The sequence below is a fragment of the Sinocyclocheilus anshuiensis genome, unplaced genomic scaffold (genome assembly GCF_001515605.1).
Source record: "Sinocyclocheilus anshuiensis isolate Anshui unplaced genomic scaffold, SAMN03320099.WGS_v1.1 scaffold677, whole genome shotgun sequence".
NCBI lineage: Eukaryota > Metazoa > Chordata > Actinopteri > Cypriniformes > Cyprinidae > Sinocyclocheilus > Sinocyclocheilus anshuiensis.
In genome coordinates, this window is record NW_015539875.1 from 41,931 (window position 1) to 66,146 (window position 24,216).

The 24,216-nt window shown below is 38.4% G+C and overlaps 3 protein-coding genes across 4 annotated transcripts; 2 read left to right on the plus strand and 1 right to left on the minus strand.

The window, feature by feature from the left end:
* Window positions 1–1,931: 1,931 nt before the first annotated feature.
* On the minus strand, window positions 1,932–7,120 carry LOC107685272 (gastrula zinc finger protein XlCGF57.1-like). Of its 2 annotated transcripts, none has more exons than XM_016481801.1 (3): window positions 7,073–7,120; window positions 6,688–6,870; window positions 1,932–3,550 (listed from the first exon to the last, which is right to left on the minus strand). In XM_016481801.1, exons 2-3 carry the CDS (start codon window positions 6,770–6,772, stop codon window positions 2,085–2,087), a joined length of 1,551 nt encoding a protein of 516 aa, XP_016337287.1. In that variant the 5' UTR covers window positions 6,773–6,870; window positions 7,073–7,120; the 3' UTR covers window positions 1,932–2,084. The 2 variants fall into 2 exon arrangements, with proteins under 2 accessions (XP_016337287.1, XP_016337288.1); XM_016481802.1 differs by having other exon boundaries at window positions 6,986–7,090.
* Window positions 7,121–9,406: 2,286 nt separating this feature from the next.
* LOC107685275 (gastrula zinc finger protein XlCGF57.1-like) lies at window positions 9,407–18,108 on the plus strand. Its single transcript, XM_016481805.1, has 4 exons — window positions 9,407–9,691; window positions 11,526–12,157; window positions 14,491–14,617; window positions 17,254–18,108. The coding sequence occupies exons 1-4, from the start codon at window positions 9,607–9,609 to the stop codon at window positions 17,979–17,981; spliced, it is 1,572 nt and encodes a 523-aa protein (XP_016337291.1). The 5' UTR covers window positions 9,407–9,606; the 3' UTR covers window positions 17,982–18,108.
* A 1,758-nt stretch (window positions 18,109–19,866) lies between these two features.
* On the plus strand, window positions 19,867–21,981 carry LOC107685276 (gastrula zinc finger protein XlCGF8.2DB-like). Its single transcript, XM_016481806.1, has 3 exons — window positions 19,867–19,985; window positions 20,318–20,430; window positions 21,077–21,981. The coding sequence occupies exons 1-3, from the start codon at window positions 19,867–19,869 to the stop codon at window positions 21,874–21,876; spliced, it is 1,032 nt and encodes a 343-aa protein (XP_016337292.1). The 3' UTR covers window positions 21,877–21,981.
* The last annotated feature ends 2,235 nt before the right edge of the window (window positions 21,982–24,216 follow it).

Here is a 24,216-nt window from a genome sequence, read left to right on the forward strand (position 1 = left end):
TCCCTTTAGGAAACACCCCTGATATATATATATATATATATATATATATATATATATATATATATAAATGACTTTTGGAAAACAGGTAATCTTTCAGTGTTGATCAGGGGTGCCCAAACTTTTGTATGTCTTTTGCAAACGTACAAGGCTGTGAACTTAACAGCTTTAGAGAGGGAAACAACTACAATCCCATGAAGCATTGCAAATGACAATCAAATTAAAAATGACAGAGAAATATAAAACTCTTAATTTAAAGTTGTTAGTTGTATGTTTAAAAACCAACATATTTGCAATAGGTTTATTGCAAAATACGCAAATATACTGTATACAAATATGTAAGTATTTTGAGAGTGTAGGGAGACCAACTTGATTACATTTGCTGCGCTTCATAAGAGTGGGTGGAGCATAAGATATTATTTGGAGCAACTCTCTGATTGGTGGAATTTGCTTTGCAGCAGTATGGGTAATGTAGTTTTTCACCTCAAATTCTGCTATTAAACAATTAATTTAAAAATAAGTTAAATAAACACCAACAAAAGGGTTCAATAAAAGCATACGATCTATTAACAAACTCAGAGCTCACAACAGGTCTGTCTTTAGAGGTGTATTAGTTATTGTTTAAAATCAATTTTCCTCAAATTAAATCATATCAAATGAATGGAATTTTTACTCAAGGAACAGACTGATGACCGCTATTAAACCGACAAGAATTTAATATTATTTTTTTAATTATTATTGTCAACTTATACAAACATAACAAAATATCTAAGAAGATATAAAATAAATCCAAAGTTCTACCATGAAACTCTAGAAGGCGCAGGCCGATAGGTCGATAACTCTAATCTAACACAATCACATTATTATTCACACGGCGCAGCTGATTGGTTTCTTTCCTCATCAACAGCCAATAAGCTTGCTGCTCAGCATTCAAATACTCGGCTAGTGCTTGCTAAACCCTCCACCTTCCCCAGCTCCACCTGTATAGATCTGCTACAGGGTGATATATATATATATAGGGGTTATTTCATATATGTTATATGTGCAGCAGCAGTATTTCTTACATGCTCACAGCAGCATGTGTGGAAGTATTGATTGTAGTAAGTCTCTGTACTTGCTCTGCTGCAGCAGCAGTGTAGCAGATCTATTCCGTCAAGACCAAACACATTGACATTGTGATGTATCTCGTCACGACAGAACTAATCATAAATTAAATGAGTACTGTGCAATCTGCATTCTTTCCATTTATTTCATTTTATATATATATATATACTGTATATATAAATATATAAACTGAACAAAATTATAAACGCACAGCCATTGAAGAGGAACATTCCACAGGCCACAATCAACAACCTGATCAACTCTATGCGAAGGAGATGTGTTGCACTGCGTGAGGCAAATGGTGGTCACACCAGATACTGACTGGTTTTCGGACCCCCCCGGACCCCCCAATACAGTAAAACTGCACATTTTAGAGTGGCCTTTTATTGTGGCCAGCCTAAGGCACACCTGTGCAATAATCATGCTGTCTAATCAGCATCTTGATATGCCACACCTGTGAGGTGGATGGATTATCTCGGCAAAGGAGACGTGCTCACTAACACAGATTTAGACAGATTTGTGAACAATATTTGAGAGAAATAGGCCTTTTGTGTACATAGAAAAAGTCTTAGATCTTTGAGTTCAGCTCATGAAAAATGGGGGCAAAAACAGAAGTGTTGCGTTTATATTTTTGTTCAGTGTATATTTCTTTCCATTCATTCACCTAATTCCATTTTAAATACAACTTTTTATTTATTTTGACGTTTATTTTCTTTCTCATGCTATTACTATTGTGTATGAGATGTGCTACCTAATTAACCTTGCCTAATTAATTTCGTACAAATGCTAATCCACAATCCAAAATGAATAGAAAAACATCCCTTCAAACATTGTGGTACTGCACAGTAAGAAAACGTTTATTAAACATATTTGGACCTCTTCCGCCGTAGAACTTGCATCAAATGACTTTTGGGAGAAATTCCATCTTTCGGTGCGTCTTAATTTAACTCCGTTCACCTGAAGACGAGCTTGGCTCTTTATGGCTACTTCAGACAGTGTCTTTTCTTATGAGCCAGCAGATAAATTGTTGTGCTGAAGTTCATCCCACATGAAGCGCAGCTGTATAGCTTCTCTCCAGGATGCACCTCTTCTGTTTTTGACGTTTCTGAAGTAGTCAAAGGCTTTGCAATATTGGAATCCTTGTCTGTTTTTTCTCCGGTATGGGTTTGTTGCTGCTGTTTCAAGTGGCTCGCTCTGGCACAAGCATTCACACCAGCATGCATTTTCTGGTGTGATTTCAAATTGCCAAGCCATTTAAAATCCTTTCCGCACAAAGAACACAAATAAGTTCTCTCGCCAGTGTGGCTTCTCGTGTGTATCTCTAAGTGGGACTGAAAAAGAAACTTTTTATTGCAGTGATCGCAGTTAAACAGCCTTTCTGCAGGGTGAATGCGCAGATGATTTAAGAAGTTGATCTTGTCTGCAAACCTCTTGCCACACTCCGAACACTGCAGAACGAACTCAGAATGAATATGCAAATGAATTTTCAGGTCTCTCTGATAAGCGAAACTCTTTCCACACTGAAGACACGTGTAAGGCGTCTCCCGAGTGTGAAATCTTATGTGACTCTTAAGATTTCCTTTATGTGTGAAACCCTTTCCACACTGAGGGCAAACGAACGGTCGCTCTCCAGTGTGAAGTCGGACGTGAACATTAAGGTTTCCTTTTTGAGCGTAACTCTTTCCGCAGTGATTGCACGTGTAAGGCTTTTCTCCGGTGTGGACTCTCATGTGACTCTTAAGGTTTTTATTTAATCTGAACCTGCTTCCACACTGCTGGCATTTGAAAGGCTTTTCTCCGGTGTGAGTTACTATGTGTCTGTTAAGGTGTTCCATGTCTGTGAAACTCATCCCACACTTATGGCATATAAAACGGTTATCTCTAGAGTGAATTCTTATGTGGCAATTAAGGGATTGTTTCTGTGAGAAACCTTTTCCACACTGAGGGCATGCGAAAGGCTTCTCTCCAGAATGGATTTTCATGTGTTGATTAAGGTTTCCTTTCAGTGAGAAGCTCTTTCCACAATTTCTGCAGGTGAAAGGGCTCTCGCCGGTGTGAGTTCTCATGTGGCTTTTAAGGTTTCCTTTCTGAGTGAAACTTTTTCCACACTGTTGGCATGTGAAAGGGCTCTCGCCGGTGTGAATTCGCATGTGGCTTTTAAGGTTTCCTTTTTGTTTAAAACTCTTTCCGCACTGCTGACAGGTGAATGGGCTCTCGCCACTATGAATTCTCATGTGGCTATGAAGGTGTCCTTTACGCAAGAAACACTTTCCACATTGAGAGCAAGTGAAACTACTTTTAGATCTTGTTTTCAGAGTTCTTTTTTGTTTTTTGGAGGAATTATTTTCTGTCTCCGTGCAACTAAAGGATTTTTCTCCACTGGTGAAATCATGATGTTTCTCCTCCACTTCATTCATTTCTTGACTTTCCTCTTTCAGCGGCACCAGGTCTAAAATTAACATATTAAATGATCAAAAATCAATTTGAGACACAAAAAACTGGGGATCATGCCACAAAGCAACAGCCATTAAATACCATGTCGTAATTACCGTATATATAATATTCCGAGATGACAACATGTGACATTCTACTTGGAGCTGAATTATGTGTTTCTATGGCAACACTATCAACTCCAAAGCCTTCAGGTGCTCCAGAACTCATTTAGTCATTTAGCAGACGCTTTTATCCAAAGCGACTTACAACGGAATGAGGACAACAGAAGCAATCAAAACCAACAAAAGAGCAATGATATGCAAGTGCTATAACAAGTCTCGGTTAGCCTAACGCAGCACACGTAGTTTTAAAAAAATATATCAAATAAATAAAAAGAAAATAAGTATAGAAATAGAAAACGAATAGAGAACATTAGTGTTAGAGGGTCTCATTTAAAAAAGAAGAATAGAAAAGAATAGAAAAAAATTGAGAACGTTATTGTTAGAGGATCATTTTTTAAATAAAAAGAAAACAAGTACATGGAATAGAAAAGTAATTGAAAATACTACACTCTAAAAAATGCTGGGTTGTTTCAACCCAACTTTCGGTCAGATATGGACTAACCCAACCTTCAACCCATTGGGTTACATTTTTGAATTAAATTTTTAACCCGAAAGTTGGGTTAGTCCATATCTGACCGAAAGTTGGGTTGAAACAACCCAGCATTGTGTTAGAGGCTCTATTTTTTTTTTATAAAAAGAAAGCAAGTATTAATCAATTAAGCAAGTGTAATTACATACAAGAACTCAATTCAACTTATTACAACTTTCTATTCTGAGAGCTACGACTTGGACCATGTGACAGTTGTACCAGATTCATTTAGGCGCTAACTCTGAGTCCGAGGACATGGAAAGTGACGAGTTAAATGTCACATGTCGTCATCTCTGAATTACGGTAATTTCGTCATGGCGTGAACTAAAAATTCGGCTAAAAACACATCTCTTCCATCTTTATTTGACCCTCTAACTCTAGCACTCTCTATTCTAATTCTATTCTTTATTTTAAAAAATTGCACTCTATACTGTTTGTTTTCTTTTTAAAAAATAACACTAGCTTCTCTATTCTTTTTCTATTCTATCTGTTTTCCTTTTATTTATTATATAATTTAAAAAAAACCTTGCTATGTGTGCTGCGTTAGGCTAACTGAGACTTGTTATAGCATTGCACTTTTGCTGATTTTGATTGCTTCTATTGTCCTCGTTTGTAAGTCGCTTTGGATAAAAGCATCTGCTAAATGACTAAGGCCTGGTTTCACAGACAGGGCTTAGACTAAGCCAGGATTAGGCCATAGTTCAATTAGAACATGTAAGCAATTTTTATAAACGTGCCTTAGAAAAACCATTACTGGTGTGCATCTTCAGACAAAACAAAGGCACTGATATGTTTTAAGATCAATCAGTGCAAGTTTCTTTCAGTTGAAACAGCTCGGACTTACATTTTAGTCTGGGACTAGGCTTAAGCCTTGTCTGTGAAACCGGGGGTAACTGTAATGTAATATAATGTGAACACAGCAGACTCGTTTCAGTTCATGGCCCTCTCTCCTAACGAGCTGAGACTCATGCTCTCACAGTGAGAGCAGCTTGATTCAGTGAGCTTTGGCCAAAACAGGAGACACTCAGAGAGCCTCCGAGGGAAAGAGAAAATCACTCACTGCTCCACTGAATAGCTTTTGTAGCATCATAGGGTGAAGAGTATTTTTTTATTCAACGACTGTAGTATTTATTACTTGAATACTATGTTAGATAGGGCTGCACGATTAATCGAATGCGATTGTCATGCGCATTTAAAAAAAAAAGCCGGTTCTGTAATCAGCAGTAAATCATCACCACGTGCTTTCAGATGGAGCAGCATTTACTACACAGAGCCGTAGTTCACTGACAAGCTACGCAAAAAAAACGCAGACGATTTTAATCGCACGATTATGAAATCGAAGAAATCGTTCGCGATAATGACAGCTGTTTGCATAGCTTCTCAGTGAACTACGGCTCTGTGTAGTAAATGCTGCTCCATCTGAAAGCATGTGAAAATACCACATTTAATAACATATTTTTACTCCAAACTCATAACGTCAGTCGAGTGTTTGAAATAAATCCTTCTGTGAGATGATGTGGCTTCTTACACAGAATAAGGCACGCAACATATTTCATAGTATTTAAGCAGTGATAAAGGCATTGCATAATAAACATATTTTATTTTAATGAAAATTATAATAATAAGAACTCAGATAAACCGTATATTGCCGTAGTCGTGTGTTTATTAGTCACGTTGAATCAATGAAAGCAGTTGAATCTTCGGTTTATTCAGCTGCTGCGATAGGCATTTTCTGGGTTTCTTCTGCGAGGCGTATTTGGAGTTTCAGCGCGAGAGCGCCCTCTGGCCTTTGGATGGAGATTTACTGCTGATCACAGAACCGTGCTTCACTGAAAGATACGCACGACAATCACAGCTTCTGTCGAATCGCGATCTCGATTCCATTTCGATTTATCGTGCAGCCCTAATGTTAGACATATCTGAAAAAACTTAAAACACAATTTCACGTGTCTTTGTTCTGTTATGTTTATTTGTCTTATTGCTCGTAATTGCTTCTTATTTTAACATTCACGATTGTTTATGCGTTTACGTAATAAGTTTTACTTATGAAGCTAGGTTTTGATTTAGATTAGTTATGGCCTTGATTAAAATGCCACCTAGTTTTAATCATATTTTAGTAACCTGAATTGTTTTAGTATACTAAATATCATAAGATTTTAGTCGACTGGTTTAGTTAAATTGTAATGCATCACCGAAATAAGAACAGGAGCAGTTTGCAAAAATAATGCACTGAATTGAGATGCAATTTATGGAATATCTTCACTCTGTGAATGTTTGCTGGACAGTTTAAATCCATGCAACTTCAGTAATAAAATGAATTCAACAAATAGCTTTACTGTTTTAATCATTTAATAAGTTTAAATGAAGACCAGAAAAATTATGGCTCATGAAAACTGAACTTTATAACTCTAATGTCAGTCTAATGTCAGTTTATATGATCATAAACATTTTCAAAAATATTATTAATAGAGTAAAAACTGTGTAATGGGAATAGAAACCAACCTATTTTCTCCTCAGTATCTTCATCTTTCACTCTGCACGGATCTGGAATTCCCATTTCTTCATTCTCTTCTTTAATAAACTCCATGTTTGTAATATTATGTCACACTGATCTCAGTTGTTCCACATTGAGTTTTTCTATTTGTTGGCACGCTTCGCCATGTTTAGGATGATGAGGATAATGAACTGAAAATTAAATAATACATAAAATAAGTAATTAAAAACAATAGTCTTTCTGCAACTCGACTTACACGTCGTTTATACAGTCACTAATGCAGCTCCATTACATTTAACACTCTACCTTAATTTGCAATACATTTCTAAAAAAAGAAAAATGCTCTAAATCAGTTTAAACGCCTTAAATACGGATGGGTTCAAGTCCACAAACCTCTCAGCCGAACCCCAGCATACGCCGGCGCGGAATTATGACGCCAACACGCATCAAAATAAAAGTCTTGTTCGTTCGCTGTTTCCATATTATATTGAGGATGAAATATACGGACACGGGATAATTTTATCTGGTGAAATTAAAATTAAAATACACATGTCGTACAACGATGTGAAAATACTACCAAGCGGGACTCCACTCAGAATATATATTTACACTGTTTATGTAAGTATAATTAAAATTACGTTTTGTGGTATTGAAATTAATAATTTGTTAATTTTATTATTATTATTAGTAGTAGTAGTAGTAGTATCCCGTAACATATGAACAAGACTTTTATTTTGATGTGTGTTGTGTGATGCGTCATAATGCTGCGCCAGACTAGTTTGTTGTTGTTTTGAGCCCATCAGTATTTACGGTGTTAGAGCGCTCAGATGGATTTAAAGTGTTTACAGCTGTACTACAGCACAACAGTAAGTACTACATGCTGTAATGGGGTTATGTGAAATGAGTAACAGAGAGATTATTTCAGGTAATTATTCATCTTAAACATGAGCAAACCAAACAGCTTAGAGATCTACTTAACATAATATTATAAGCATGGAGTTTATTAAAGAAGAGAGTGAAGACACGGGTGATCTAGAAGCAAGCGAAATAAAGGATGCTGAGCAACAAACAGGTTTGATTCATCACTAATAACTTCTGTAGAATGAAATGCCTTAATGCCCAGTATGTGCTGGGGTTGCTCTTATCCTCTGGTTATGAGTTACAGACATTATTCCTGTAGGTTAAGTTTGTCACATGTTCCTAAGCAGCCTAAACTTATACGTTTACAAAAAATAGGACGTTCTGATAATGTGTTTGACTTGGAGGAATCAGGGCCGGATTTAGTGAATTGGGGGCCCCAGGCAAAATATAGGAATGGGGCCCTATACATTTGCACACATTCCCTTTTATAAAGTAAATTTAGAAAAACATTTGGAGTATTTTTTTGTTCATTAAATGTACGTTTTTTTGTATTTTTAAGTAAAGGCCAGCGGCAGACAATGAATTGATCATAGCCTATAGCCTATGTTTGATCAATTTAGCCTTCTCAAATCATCAGGACTTGCCTAAAAAATATGAATATTAGTATTGTAACTTGTGTAAAATAAAATAAGTAGCCTATTTTTCATTATCAAATATTAGTTTCTTTTTACAGTGTAATTGTACTTTACAACAGTAACATATTTCTTAAAACTAATAATAATTAAATGATTAAAATATGAATAATATAGTGTCCCTTCAGTTGGACATACATTCAGTTATGTCTGACAACTTGACAAATATATTGTCAATACCATTACAATTAAGATAAAAAAAATGAATAGTCTTTAAGTATTGAGGAGAGGAGTAGTTACACAAACAGCGTGAGTGAATCATGCACTCTTTCCTTTTCAAAATGTGTAAATGGTTTCAAATGAACAGTAAAAATGAACATGGATTGACACGAAAATGTAGTAATTACACAATAAATGCATGCTACTAAAGTCTACTGTGTTTCACAGTCAACACCTATGGCTCTTTAGCTAGGTTTAAAACACTAGATAAACAAGGCAACCGATGCACTCGTGGAGGTAGAAAAACCACAAGATTGCTTGTAATAAAGATTTAAATGCAAAAGAAAAGCTGACTGTTTTAATTTACAGCGTCTGTGATCATGTAAGAAAAGTAATTGTTTTACAACTTGCTTGAGCAAATATAAAAGAAAATATCAAAGTAGTTTAAATGTTTTGCCACTTGCTTGAGCAACTTAATATGTAAATCTAGAAGTAAAACGCGTTGAATAATGCGTTGCTTATATTTATTGCAAATGTGTAAAATTCAATAATTTGTACAGGGAGCCACATTGAGATCTAATATCTATAGAACCATGAATACGTTTTTTTTTTCTCTCAGAAACTTCATCTAAAAGGGTATCAAGTTATCTATAATACAGTTCTGGAGCTACATGTGTGCCATGCCTTTGGAAAAGCACACGAAAAAGTGCTTTTTCCGATTTATGGATTTAGCCTATATATGCCATTGGCATAATGCAATCAATATATTGCTAAAGAAGATCAAAAGACTTACTTTGATAACAGGCCTTCCAACCTCTGTATACAAATGAAATAATGATGCTTTTATCGAGTTATATTTCCCCACTTGTTGCATCGTGAATGTTTTGGGGCTAAAAGGGATATCTTGAGATAAATTGGACAAAATCAGACCGACTATTGCGCAACAGTCCAGTAGGCGGCGGCATGCATTCAGCCAACAAACCAAAGAAGAAGAACAACACACGGTTCCGTTCAAAGTTATGCAGCGCATCTTACATCTACTCAACGCACTTCAACAGCCATAAAGAAATACGCGAGGTCGGATTCAGGTTAATAATTGGTTAAATATATTTTCATCGACAAAACGTGGCAAACAAGCAGGAGTAACTCCAGATGAAACTACGGATCGTTTCTATCTAGTACATCTTTTTGCAATTCAAACATACTGTTATAACAATGGAGTTCATTAAAGAGGAAAGTGAAGACTTGAGTTATTCAGAGCCATGCAGAGTGAAAGATGAAGGTACTGAGGAACTGAGAGGTTTGTGATCATTCTTCAATCATTCATGACTGATTAAGGCACAAAGTTTCAGCAGCTTCACGGTATTTACACACACAGTCACGGGAGATGTGAAATAAATGGGTTTAAGGAAAACAAAAAAAACTATTTCATCTGGAAGAGGTGTTTTTAGAGCGTTTTCTCATCTGCAAGACCTCTATGAGACGTTTCACGTCAGATGTTAAATAGATATTTATAAAGTGTCTTGTGATATACGATGCATGTAACAGACTTTTTTGATTTCTTCTTCAACAGATGAATTTCTCTTTAAGATGTTTTGAGGACGTACCTGAACATTACCCTGCTGAAAAAACAATATCACAGAAATTCTAATGATTTACACATACCATTACAAACTATCAACCATTAAAACCATTAAAAAATGGTTTCCTGTAGTGTATTTTGGGACATATTCCATTAGGATTTATTGGTTTTCACAAGCCACCAATAGAAGGCGACCAATTGATGTTTGTAGACGTCTCTGTCGACTGCCAGTGCGAATACAACCAGGAAAACGGCCAGTTCCTATAACTATGTTTCTAGAACTATGCGTTGTGAAAGCTCCTATGGTCTCACGAAACCAAACTGGATGTTTGGGCCATATTTGCCATGCACAGTTCTGCACAGTTTCGGCATAGTGCCACCTAGTGGTCTGGAGATATGAAAATGGCTATTTTTGCTTATAACTTCTGAATGGTTTGGCCAAAAATCACAAAACGTTTCCCCCCCCCTAAAATTCGGTGAGGCATGCTGAGTCAAACCATACCCAATTTTCCCATGTCAGCCATTTTGGGCGTCAGCCATTTTTATTTGTTTTTTCATAAAATGCTATATTTTACAAACACATTGGCATATCGTTACAAAATTCAGTATGTGTCTCAAAATGTTTTGGGCCAAAATTTATAATAAAATTTCCAAAAATGCTAATAAATAATGAGTGTATTAACCTATTGTAATGAAACTCAATATATTCTTTGGGTCATGCTGACAACATAGATACCAATTTTGCCATAGTCAGCCGAACTTTCTTTTTGCCAATTTGATTTTCTGAAAAAACATGCTTTTTTTTTTAACTCCTCCTAGATCGTTCATCCAATTTTCACCAAATTTGACCCAGAACATCTTCAGACCATGCTGGCAAAAAGTTATGGATTTGGTGTCAATATATGAAATGGTTATCGTTTAACACATCAATGAATTAGCTGGAATGATACCAAAATTACTGTATTTGTGCAAAGCTTTGAGATATTGACACCAAACTTTGTGTGTGCCATTTTCACCTCACATTGAGTTTTCACCAAGAGTGCCACCTATTGGTCAAAAGTGATAACCCATTAAATCATATTAGTAGTGCTTGTATTTATGATTTTTCACATTTGTTTTTGACTAAAATCATCTTCAAAATGGCATCAATAACTCATTGCTGTAGTTGGTGTGATGTTTGCTGGCTTGTTGCTTTTGTAGTGCTTGGCCCTGAAAATTGCTGCTTGCTGCTATATTTTTACTTGATTTATTCATCTTAACAAGCTGCAGTTCTACAGAGTACATATTACATCATCATGAACACAGATAATCAGATTTACAAAAATACATCCTTGCATTAACAGACAAGACCCTGCAATCACTCAAAAGGGATTCGCCTCTAGTTTCAGAAATGCATTCAATAAATTATGATCTTTTATATAAACACAAATACAGACATTGGCAATAAGAATACAGTTCACAAAGAAGTAAGAACATGTTGATACAAGGACCGACACACAAGAATTCCCTTTCTTGGAATACATTTTGACTGTTTGTTTTGTTCTCACTTTAGATTTGATGAAAGTGAAGGAAGAAAACGACCTGAATGACTTTGACGAGAAGCACCATTACTATCAGAATTCCTCTGATTTCAGTCCAGCAGAAAAACCTTTTAGTTGCTCACAGAGCGACGAGCATTTCAGCCAAGACGAGACTAAACGAAAGCAAGCCAAACGTTCATTAACCTGCCCTGACTGTGGAAAGAGTTTCAGACAAAAATACTTCCTGACGCTGCACGTAAGAGTCCACACCGGAGAGAAGCCGTTCACGTGTGTGGAGTGTGGAAGGAGTTTCCCACGTAAAGACAGGCTTAAAACACACATGAGAATCCACACCGGAGAGAAGCCGTTCAAGTGTCCTCAGTGCGGGAAGAGATTCAGAGAGAAGAAAAACCTTCAGATTCACATAAGAGTTCACACTGGAGAGAACCCCTTCACCTGCCTTCAGTGCGGAAAGAGTTTCAAACAAAAATCAAACCTGAACACTCATATGTGGAAACACACTGGAGAAACGCCTTTCACGTGTCATCACTGCGGAAAGAGCTTCACATGCAAGGGGAACCTTAAAATTCACGTGCAAATTCACACCAGAGAGAAGCCGTTCAAAAAAAAGAGCTCACGTGTGCTCCGAGTGCGGCAAAGCCTTCACTAGAGCCTTGCTAAAATGCACCAAAGCATCTGAAAATGCATCTGAAAAAATGCATCTGAAAAAATGCATCTGAAAATGCACCAAAGCATCTGAAAATGCATCTGAAAATGCACCAAATAATCCACACTGGAGAAAAACCCTACAAGTGCTCATTGTGTGTAAAGAGCTTCGCGGAGTCTGGAAACCTGAATAAACGCGAGCGGGTTCACGCCGGATAAAAGACGTATCACTGCGTGCGCTTCATGCAGGAGGAGATTCTGTTCATTAAGAAATCTACAGACTCGCTCACTGGCCGAAGAAATGCACACCATGTAAATGGTACAAAAGGCAAAGATAGAATTGTTCGCAAAGGAAAGATTGAGTGGCAATAACAAAGTAAACAGAGTAGTGGTTCATAAACACATGGGATATAATGTTAAGACAAAAAAGAGGGTCTAAATGTAAAATGTATGTATTTGAATTGCAAATAAAACTTCAATCCATTTGGATTACACATTTTTAGCATGAACAGACATGAGTTTGTGTCTTCATCAGATTCTGAGAAATGCAGCATTGCATCAGTGTCTCAGCAATGGATGCTCTGCAGTGAATGGGTGCCGTCAGACTGAGAGTCCAAACAGCTGATAAAAACATCACAATAATCCACAAGTAATCCACAGCACTCCAGTCCATCAGTTCACATCTGGAGAAGACAAAAACTGAAACTAATCCAGCATTACAACGTTGTTAACTAAAATACAAGTTCATAATCCATAATAATGCTTTGTTTGGACTCTCATTCTGACGGCACCCATTCACTGCAGAGGATCCATTGGTGAGCAAGTGATGCAATGCTACATTTCTACAAACCTGATGAAGAAACTTTTGGGGAAGTCCAGTCATACATACAAATGAAACTAGCTAACTAACTAAATAAATACAATTAAAATGCATTTATTCAAATTGCTTAGAATCAGCACAAATCTGTTCATTATGAAAACTATTCATTTAAAAAAAAAGTATGAACTTAAAACAATTTAAAATATGTCTAGTGATGGAACAAAGGATATTCAATTAGTTAAAATGTATGAGATTGAAACAAATTGGATTTATTGATGATAAATATATAAACCTGGTTATTGTGTGTTTAAAACATTTATTAATATTATTACAGAAATCTGTTATCAATACCTGTTTCATTTATGTATGACTGACAAATGTGCATCACATTAAGTTTATGTTAATAATCCAAATGGATGAATATTTTATATGGAATTCAAATACATAAATCTTAGATTTAGGTCTATAGGAATGTTTGTACTTACATGTTTGGGAGGAGCAATAGTGCCAAATTAATTATCAATGACATTGATATCTACTTACCTGATTTGTTATTTCCATTCAAAACCATCTTGTTAAACTGAGCTGTTGTTTTGAGAATTATTGTGTGCCTGCTTTACAGTAAGCAGTCTTCTTTAGCCATGTGTTTGCTATTATTGATGCATAACATATTTTAGTAATGTTGTTTATTATTTTCTTTGAAGCTCACATATGTGTAGTGTGTATAGTGTATATTGTTCTAATTATGAAATTACTAGAAATACAATAGAGCACTGACTGATTTCACGAGAACAGAACCTGTAGTTTGAAATCTGATTATGAGCATTATAAAATTTAATATATACTAATTATGAGTGCTCAATTTTTTGGGCTTGATTACGTAATCCAGATTACATGTAATCGATTGCTACCCAGCACTTGTTAAAGGGATAGTTCACCCAAAAATGAAAATTCTGTCATCATTTCCTCACCCTCATGTCGTTCCAAAGCTGTACGAGTTGCTTTCTTATGTTGAACATAAAAGAAGATATTACATAGTAGGAAAAAAATACTATGGAAGTCAATGGCAACCACCAACTGTTTGATTACCAGCGATCTTCAAAATATCTTCTTTTACGTTCAACATAAGAAAGCAACTCGTACAGGTTTGGAACGACATGAGGGTGAGTAAATGACGACAGAATTTTCATTTTTGGGTGAACTATCCCTTTAAGGGGAATCAGAAGGGGATCTGGCGCCCCGTTATTGCGCAACAGCCCTATAGGCGGCGGCGGCGTGCAGTCGGTCTGCGAACCGCCATCAAACCAACGAAGAAGAAGAAGTTGTGCGGCACGCTTCTTCATCAAGAAACACGCTTTAAAGTGTTGCCAGGTCCGTGTGCACTTTAATTAAGAAATATGCGAGTTGGCATACAGGTGCATAATTGCGCATATTCTCATAGTCCTTGAAAACTAATCTTCACGTTAAGCAAGCAGGAGTAACTCCAGACGAATCTACAGAGATCTGTGTAGTACATTACATACTTTTGCAATTCAAACGCACTGTTTATAACGATGGCGGTTATTAAAGAGGAAAGTGAAGACTTGAGTTATTCAGAGCCATGCAGAGTGAAAGATGAAGGTACTGAGGAACTGAGAGGTTGGTGATCATTCCTCAATCATTCATTACTGATTAAGGCACAAAGTTTCAGCAGCTGTATTTCGTGGCTGTATTTTTACAATCATAGGAGCTGTGAAATAACAAACGATGAATGTAGAATCGGCAGATAATGGGAGAGAGATTAAACAAAATATTATTTCGTGATGTATGTAGAAAATGTCTAAATAATGTTTGTGATTTAGAATGCATGTAAAACTGAGTTTCTACAGACGCTTATCAGGGGCCATATTCACAAAACATCTTAAAGCGGTGGTTCACTGGGTTTCTTTCTAGGCTTGATTGTGTTTATAGGGTGCAGTCTAACATGTGTTAATGCTTCGTTTTTAAAATCAAACACATTATTTTTCACATAATTTACTTTTATTCCACACCGCTCTGTCCCTTCTCTGAGAAAAGCGCTGATCATTTCCTGCTTTTATGAAGCCCCTCCCTCAGAAATAGGCGATGGGCTCTGATTGGTTAGCTAGCCCAGTGTGTTGTGATTGGCTAAACCGCCTCTAGTGTGTGTCTAAACGTCCCGCCCCTCACCTCAGCGGCATGTGCTCCGGTTGTAAACAACGGCGTCGTTAATATCGCTTATCAGTTTGAGCTCGATTGAGAAGCAGAGGATATTATTGAAGAGGATCGTGCAGAACCTGTGCAAGCACAGCTTTTAAAAGAACCGCTGCTTTTGAAGATTGATTTTGAAACGTGTGAATCCATTAGAATCGTTAGAAGACAGAATCGCGATTCATATATGAACAGATTTTTACATGCACCTCTAGTTTTCTCATCCTCTTCTCTAAAGCAGCGCAGCATGGCCCCGCCCCCTTTGCTGCCTTTTACCGAGGGCGGGGTTTATCTGGGTTTGTGATGTCACGAACCCGGGAAGTAACTTGTTGTAGTCCCTACCAGCCGTTTTTGTAGGCATTAAACTGCCAGAATTTTAAAAGACGATATCTCCGTTTGCATTGAACTTTCAGCTTCATAACTTTGCTGATATTGTTTATGCTCAAACAGCAACATTACACACTAACGTTAAAAAAAGTGAAACCGCAATGAACCACCCCTTTAAGGCTAAAAGTAGCTCCTAACTAGCCGATTTAGAAGAAACTCTTAAAAATAATAGACCAGATAGTCCTAATTTCAGGATTTCTACATTTTTGCTCTAAGAGTAACGTTACAGAGTCACAAAGCGTTTAAATGCTAAAACCAGCTCCTAAATCTGTGAAAACAGTCAAATCACAAACCAAAATCCCCAAAATGGCTGTTGCCTGCAATCTGCCTCAGAACATAAACAATTTAGAAACATTTCAGGATAATTTCCCTTCAATTTAATTATGTACTTCTTTTCATGTACAAGTTGGGCAAGAAATAATAGCTGTTCTTGCATTTAGTGTGTGTGTTTATTTATATATTTTTTAATGTTTTACATCTGCACATCATCTTAGTATCAGCCATGATTATTCTAGTCTATTAATTAAAAGGCTGCTTATATGTATATCTGCTAATGGTTTATGAGATGCATTCATGTAAGAGGCTGACAATTACCTGAACTTAAACTTGTTAAACTAAGTTCAGCCTGCATTTTAAAAACTATTTGAATATGGCAACATTTTTGTTTGAAAATCTTTAAAATCTTTAATTTAAAATTTTTATTTGGATATGGGAACATTTATTTTTTTAAATCTTTATTTGAATCGGCAACGTTTTCTGCAATATTTCTGTGATTGACTGACAGCCAATCATTCAGCCAATCATAGTTAGTAAGCTTGATGACATCATCCATAGCCACAAGCTTAAGATTTCTCCCCATTCCTTAGTAAAAGTTGCTCTCAGCCACTTTGTGAACAGGTTTTACAAGGAAACTCTTACATAAGAACTTCTTCTGCTATTCAGGAAAACTCTTCGTGCTAAGATATAAAATGTTTTGTGAATACGGCCCCAGATCTTTCTACACAGCAGATAATTTCCAGACGAAGCACTCTTTAGACATCTTGGAGATGTTGGTGTGCTATGTGGGATGGTCTCAGTGAAAAGCAGTAAAAAATAGTTCTTTACAATCAACAAAGTAGTGTTGTCAAAAGACCCGGTACTTCGGTACCAAGTCTGTACTAAAAAAATGAAAAAGTTTTTTTAAGTACCGGTGGTACCGGTGGTACCCGGTCAACCCGGTTCTTGATGCTCTATCCGAAAGGTGCGCAGATGTGTTCTCTTCATAAAAGCACTGAGACGTGGCGACCTCAAAATGAGGAAACACATCAAACTAACAAAACATTTTTTTTTTTTTAAGCTAATTTAGTTGTTATTCTTGGCTGAATAACTCTAGAAGGTTTTAAAAGCCCTTTAAAATGAAATATGCACACAGTTTGGATTAAATGGAAGTATAGTCAAATTTTTTAATTAGAATGTTTTTGTGTTTTGCTTTGGTACCGAAATTGGTACCGAGAACCGTGGATTTTCACTGGTATTGGTACAGAATACTGAAATTTTGGTACCATGACAACACTACAACAAATAGCTTCTTGATGAATGTATGATGTTATTAAAACTTATCTTGCTTTTAAAAAAAACTAAATTGAATGCGTTGCAGAGTGACATAACAACTGAATATTTTTATTTTATTCGCACTTTAGATTTGATGAAGGTGAAAGAAGAAAACGAAAAACTGAATGACTTTGACGAGAAGCACCACGACTATCAGAATTCCTCCGATTTCAATTCTGAAGAAAAACCTTTTAGTTGCTCACAGAGCGATGAGCATTTGAACCAAGAGCCTTCATTCACCTGCCCTGAATGTGGAAGGAGTTTCAGTCAAAAACAACATCTGACCAGACACATGAGAGCTCACACTGCAGAGAAGCCGTTCACATGTGTGGAGTGTGGAAAGAGTTTCACACACCACGAAAGGCTAAATACGCACATGAAAATCCACACCGGAGAGAAGCCGTTCACGTGTCCTCAGTGCGGAAAGAGATTCACGCAGAAATCAAACCTGAACACTCATTTGAGGATTCACACTGGAGAAAAACCCTTCGCATGTCATCACTGCGGAAAGAGCTTCACATGCAAAGGAAACCTTAATATGCATGTGCGAATTCACACCAGAGAGAAGCGGTTCACATGCCCTCAGTGTGGACTGAGTTTCACTGAGAAAAAAGTCCTTAAGAATCACATACGAATTCACACTGGAGAGAAACCCTTCACGTGTCTTCAGTGCGGAAAAAGCTTCACTCGGTCAGGATCCCTGAAAATACACGAGCGACTGCACACCGCAGCGAAGCCGTATCACTGCGCTTCATGTAGGAGGAGATTCAGTTTGGTTTTCTTTCATATCTGCACATCGTCTTACTATCAGCCTTGATTATTCTAGTGTGTTAATTAAAAGGCTACATGTATATCTGCTAATTGTTTATGAGATGCATTCATGTAAGAGGCTGACAATTACCTGAACTTAAACTTGTTTAATTGGTGACACTTGGCCTACATTAAAACATTTTTTTTTGAATATGGCAACATATTTCCATCTAAAAAAATCTCACAAAATCTGTAATTTAAAGTTTTTATTTGGATATGGGAACATTTACATTTTAAAATCTTTATTTGAATTTGGCAACGTTTTCTGCAATATTTCTGTGATTAAATGACTGACAGCCAATCATAGTTCCCTTTCAGTCGGTCAATATCGACGTCACGTCGGTAATTACAGACGAATTGGGATCTCGCTTAGAGACAAATCCACTTTGATTGTAAACTAAACGAGCCAATGCACATTGGCATGTGATGATTGCATCCAGCTGCCGCTTATCGCAGCGCAAGTATAACTTGGCAGCAGGTGCAACGCATACTCAAGTATAACTTGGCAGCAGGTGCAACGCATACTCAGCTTTTCGCTTCGGAGCCGAGCGATCACATCGTTTTGCTCCGGACTACTCTACTGAGAGAAGAAGACTGAACGTGTTCAGCGTGCTCTTTGGAGCTCTTGGTGTTGGCAGTATGGCGCTTCAGCGGTGGTGATTTTCCCGTGTCGAGTGGGTTGCACACATCAGGCTGCACTACCACTGTTTGTGTTGCAGCGGCCATCTCCCCTGTGCGCTTCAGCAAGCTGAAAGAGCTTTTTCCCTAAAAGAGCATTCATGTGTGCGTCTTTTTAAAGACGACATTGCGTCTGGCAAACGCAACGTTGTGTTTTTGTAAAGACGATGTTGCGTCTTTCTACAGACAACGTATCACCCGTGCATTTCTGGATGCGGTCGTTACCTGGTGTCGGGTGATGGTCATGATCTCTGCCTCGCGTGTCTGGGCATTAAGCACGCTGAGGCGGCTTTCGTGGATGAGTCATGTTCTCATTGCGGGAAGATGACCATCTGGTCGTTGCGGGCCAAGCTCCGTTACCTCAAATGGGGCGGAGCTCCGTTGCTTCTGCCTCGGATCTATTTCTTGTCATGGCGGCAGTCAGGCAGGGGCTACTTCAGGCAGTAGCACGGGCGGTCTGAGGATATCAGTGATGGCAAACCCTTAGCGTACCAGCTGTATCCTTTGGCGCTCCTCCCGATGATAGGATGTCGATCGCTGCATCAGAGGGTGAGCCGGAGCTTTCTGGAGAGGAAGCTCCGCAGCCAGTTGAGCTGCCAATGGAACGTGCTGGGCCCTCTACAAGGAGCGTACCAGCTGTATCCTTTGGCGCTCCTCCCGATGATCGGATGTCGATCGCTGCATCAGAGGGTGAGCCGGAGCTTTCTGGAGAGGAAGATGCGGCTGCGCTGCTGCCCTCTGGGGCTGTAGCAATGCCTGAATCAGATCTGGAAATGACGGCTATGCTTTCCCGGGCCGCCGTATGGGTAGGGCTCGAGTGGAGACCGCCACCGTGTCCCGAGCCCTCAAGGTTGGACGATTGGTTCTTCGGGGTGAACAGCGCCCCAGCCTGCTCGTCGCCGAGGGTGGCCCCCTGCGTCAACCCCCGCTCCCACGCCGCATCCGCAGCAGCCTCGAGCAACGGCGCCATGGAGCTGGGCGTAGGCAGGCCTCCCCACCCGTCCAGGCCCCCGTCAAACCTGGCGGTGAGTGGAAAAGCAAAGAGGCCCCGGGATGGGCGACCCAGAGACAGAGGGAACTGCTCTTTGGGGGATGGTGAATGCCCCTCTCCCTCCCCCGGAGGAGGGCCGGGGGGAGAATCTGGTTTCCAAAAATCTCGACAAGAGAGTGGTTTTCTCTGTCTCTGGGTCCCAAGAGGGCATGGAGAATCACGGATGAACCAACACCGGACCACCGGACTCATCCTCCGCTCTCGCCAGCAGGCAGCAGCGGGCGTTTCGAGAGCGTTATCCATGGCCCTACTCACGCACCCTCTGCCAAACCATAGTACCAGGTAAGCATTGTACCGCACACTCAGACCCCTCTTCTAGTTACTGTTCAAGATGTTGACGCAGAAACGCATCTTCGGGTGCATCCGTCCCCGAGATTGGTTTGCAGCGATCGACCTGAAAGACGCGTACTTTCATGTATCGATCCTTCTGCACCACAGACCATTGCTGTGGTTCGTGTTTGAAGGACGAGCATATCCTGCAATTGCTGCGTACCATGACCCCGTGGAAGAGAAGTTGGTAGGGAGGCATGACTTGGTCGTCAGTGTCCTTAGGGGGGCGAGAAGGTTAAATCCTCCCTGGCCCACCTCTATACCCTCTTGGGACCTGACTCTAGTGCTCAAAGCACTACAAGCACCATCTACGAGACTCGCTTATGCCTTGAAGTGGAACCTGTTTGTCAAGTGGTGTTCTTCACACCAAGAGGACCCCCGAAGATGCCCGATCAGAGTCGTGCTGTCCTTTTTGCAGCAAGGGTTGGAGCGAAGGCTGTCCAAGATCTCTTTCGCGCTTTTAAAAACATGAATAAATCTAATCAACTTTAATAAATCAAGCATGTCCCATTTTGCAGAAGTCACGTTACACAATTTTACTGATTTGCATTTAAAATTGGGCTTTTATGGAGGAGCGAAAGCACACCGCTGGAAAAGGGGGCGGAATGGGGCACAATAATTGTTTTATCTCGATTATTGTATTTTCATAATCGTTGGAGATCGAAATCGAAACCATATTTCGATTAATTGCACAGCCCTACTCAGCAGCTTTGTGAACAGGTTTTACAAGGAAGTTCTTACATAAGAACTTTTGCTGCTATTCAGGAAAACTCTTCGTTCTAAGATAAAATGTTTTGTGAATATGGCCCCAGATCTTTCTACACAGCAGATAATTTCCAGACGAAGCAATCTTTAGATGTTTGTGTGCTATGTGGGGTGGTCTCAGTGAAAAGCAGTAAAAAATAGTTCTTAACAATCAACAAATAGCTTCTTGATGAATGTATGATCCTATTAAAATTTAACTTGCTTTTAAAAAGACTAAACTGAATGTGTTTCAGAGTGACAACTGATTATTTTGACTCTTTATTTTATTCTTGCTTTAGATTTGATGAAGGTGAAAGAAGAAAACGAAAACCTGAATGACCACGACTATCAGAATTCCTCTGATTTCAATTCTGAAGAAAAACCTTTTAGTTGCTCACAGAGCGATGAGCATTTCATCACCTGCCCTGAATGTGGAAGGAGTTTCACACAAAAACAACATCTGACCAGACACATGAGAGCTCACACTGCAGAGAAGCCGTTCACATGTGTGGAGTGTGGAAAGAGTTTCACACACCACGAAAGGCTAAATACGCACATGAGAATCCACACCGGAGAGAAGCCATTCACGTGTCCTCAGTGCGGAAAGAGATTCACGCAGAAATCAAACCTGAACACTCATTTGAGGATTCACACTGGAGAAAAACCCTTCGCATGTCATCACTGCGGAAAGAGCTTCACATGCAAAGGAAACCTTAATATGCATGTGCGAATTCACACCAGAGAGAAGCGGTTCACATGCCCTCAGTGTGGACTGAGTTTCACTGAGAAAAAAGTCCTTAAGAATCACATACGAATTCACACTGGAGAGAAACCCTTCACGTGTCTTCAGTGCGGAAAGAGTTTCACGCGGAAATGCAACCTGATGATTCACATGAATATTCACACTCGCGAAAAACTCTACAAGTGCTCACACTGTGGAAAGAGCTTCACTCGGTCAGGATCCCTGAAAACACACGAGCGACTGCACACGAAGCCGTATCACTGCGCTTCATGCAGGAGGAGATTCAGTTCATCAAGAAATCTACAGATTCATAGAAAAACATGCTGCTCACTGGCCAAAGAAATGGACACTAGGTAAATGGTACAAAAGCCAAAAGTGGAGTTCTTCCCAAAGGACATGTTGAGGGGCAGTAACAAAGGAAACTGAGTGTTAATCAATAAATAAAAAAGTATGATGTTAAGACAATGAAAATGTAATATATAGTTCAGTCATGAAACTCTATAGACGGCCCAGGCGACGGGTTGTTAATGTAACCGATGATATTCAGAGAGTTAAATGACTTGGCACAAGCTGATTGGTTCATGCTGCATATGCAGCCAATGAGCTTTCTGTCTTGCATTTATATGGCTGGCTAGCATTCACTAGAGATTCCTGCAGCGCGCATTCAGAGTTTCTCTGAAACCCTCCACCTTCCCCACCTCCACCTGTATAGATCTGCTACGGCTTATTTTATAAGCTATTTGTGCAGCAGCAGCATGTCTTAAATACTCGCAGCACTGTATCGCTGTATGCATTGGCAGTAGCAAGTTCCTGTACTTGCTTGCAGCAGCATTAATCTACAACTACAGCAATAACCAACAGCAGCAGCAGCAGCAGCAGATCTATTCCGCCAAGACCAAATACATTAACATTGTCATATCCATCACCATGTTCAATCTTCAGAGAGTTGTCATGATTGAAATAAATTTAAAATGTATGTACTGGAATTAATTTCCATTAATTTTGATTCTACAGTTTTAACATGAACAAACATGAGTTTGTTTCTTCATCAGATTTGGAGAAACGTAGCATTGCATCAGTGTCTCAGCAATGGATGCTCTGCAGTGAATGGATGCCGTCAGAATGAGAGTCCAAACAGCTGATAAAAACATCACAATAATCCACAAGTAATCCGCAGCACTCCAGTCCATCAGTTAACATCTGGAGAAGACAAAAGCTGAAACAAATCCAGCATTAAGACATTTTTAACTTCAATACATTGAGTACATAATCCATAATAACGCTTCCTCCAGTGAAAAAGTGCATCTCGTGTTGTCTCTCGCATCAAAATCCAAACACATATGTGTTTAGAGCTGTTTAGGATTGTAAACAGTGCTCGACATCTACATATTACATTAAAAACGTCTTGATTGATTGATGATTGGTTTCATTCTGACGGCACCCATTCACTGCAGAGGATTCATTGACGAGACTGCGATGGAATGATGCATTTCTACAAACCTGATGAAGAAACAAACTCATCTACATGCTCTAAGGATGAGGACATTTTCAGCAAATGTTATTTTTTGGGTGAACTATTGCTTTAATGTGATGCATATTCGCCCAGTCATAGATAAATGAAACGGGCACAACTAACTAAAATAAATGCAATTAAAATGCATTTATTCAAATTGCTTAGAATCAGCGTAAATCTGTTCTTTCTGAGAACTATTTATTCAGTTAAAAAGTATGAAAAAGTGATTAAAATACAGCTAGCTGTAGAACAAGCAATATTCAATTACCGGTAGTTAAAATGTATGAGATTGAAACAATTTGGATTTATTGATGCTAAATATATAAACCTGGTTTTTGTGTATTTAAACACATTCATTTTATTAATATTATTACAGAAATACAGCTATGACTGACAAATACGCCTCACATTAAGTTTATGTTAGTAATCCAAATGGATGGAAATAATATCTGCAATTCAAATACATAAATCTTAAATTTAGGCCGAAATATAAATGTTTTTACTCCAATGTCTGGGAGGAGCAAAACTACCAAATTAATTATTGATGACATCGGTAAGTATTTATCTCATTTGTTAATTCCATTCAAAACCATTGTGTTAAACTAAGCTGTTGAACAGTAATGTATTGAGAATTAAACACTTTCTGTTTAATGGCTTGACTAACCATTACTTCTTACAGAGGTGAAAAGCACATTTTTGTTGTGTATTTACAATAGGCTTTAGGCACGTGTTAGTTATTACAGATGAATAACATGTCGATAATATTGTTTATGATTATCTTAACTTCTGCATAGCAACACACTCCCCATTTTAGTAATTGCGGAATCAATAAATAAAATTAAATATATGATTACTTTTATAACGTCGTTTATATTCGTTCAAAATTGTGTATTATGTTATATTTTAATGATTTGTGTGCACCTTAAATACTAAAATAATTATGACTTTATAGCAAATCTGACATTACACATTAAACGGACTGCATCGGTGTATAAAACAACATTAACCAAGATGACTAAATGCTGTAAAATATCAAATGAATGAAAGAAATAAGGGACTAATGGCGATGAAATTCAATTATTCTGCTAGCCGATGTTGTGATAAAACCGAAACAACGCGAGAGAAAACTGCGTTTAGATCACGTGATCCGGAAGATTGATCACATGACCGCGGAGACGACAAAG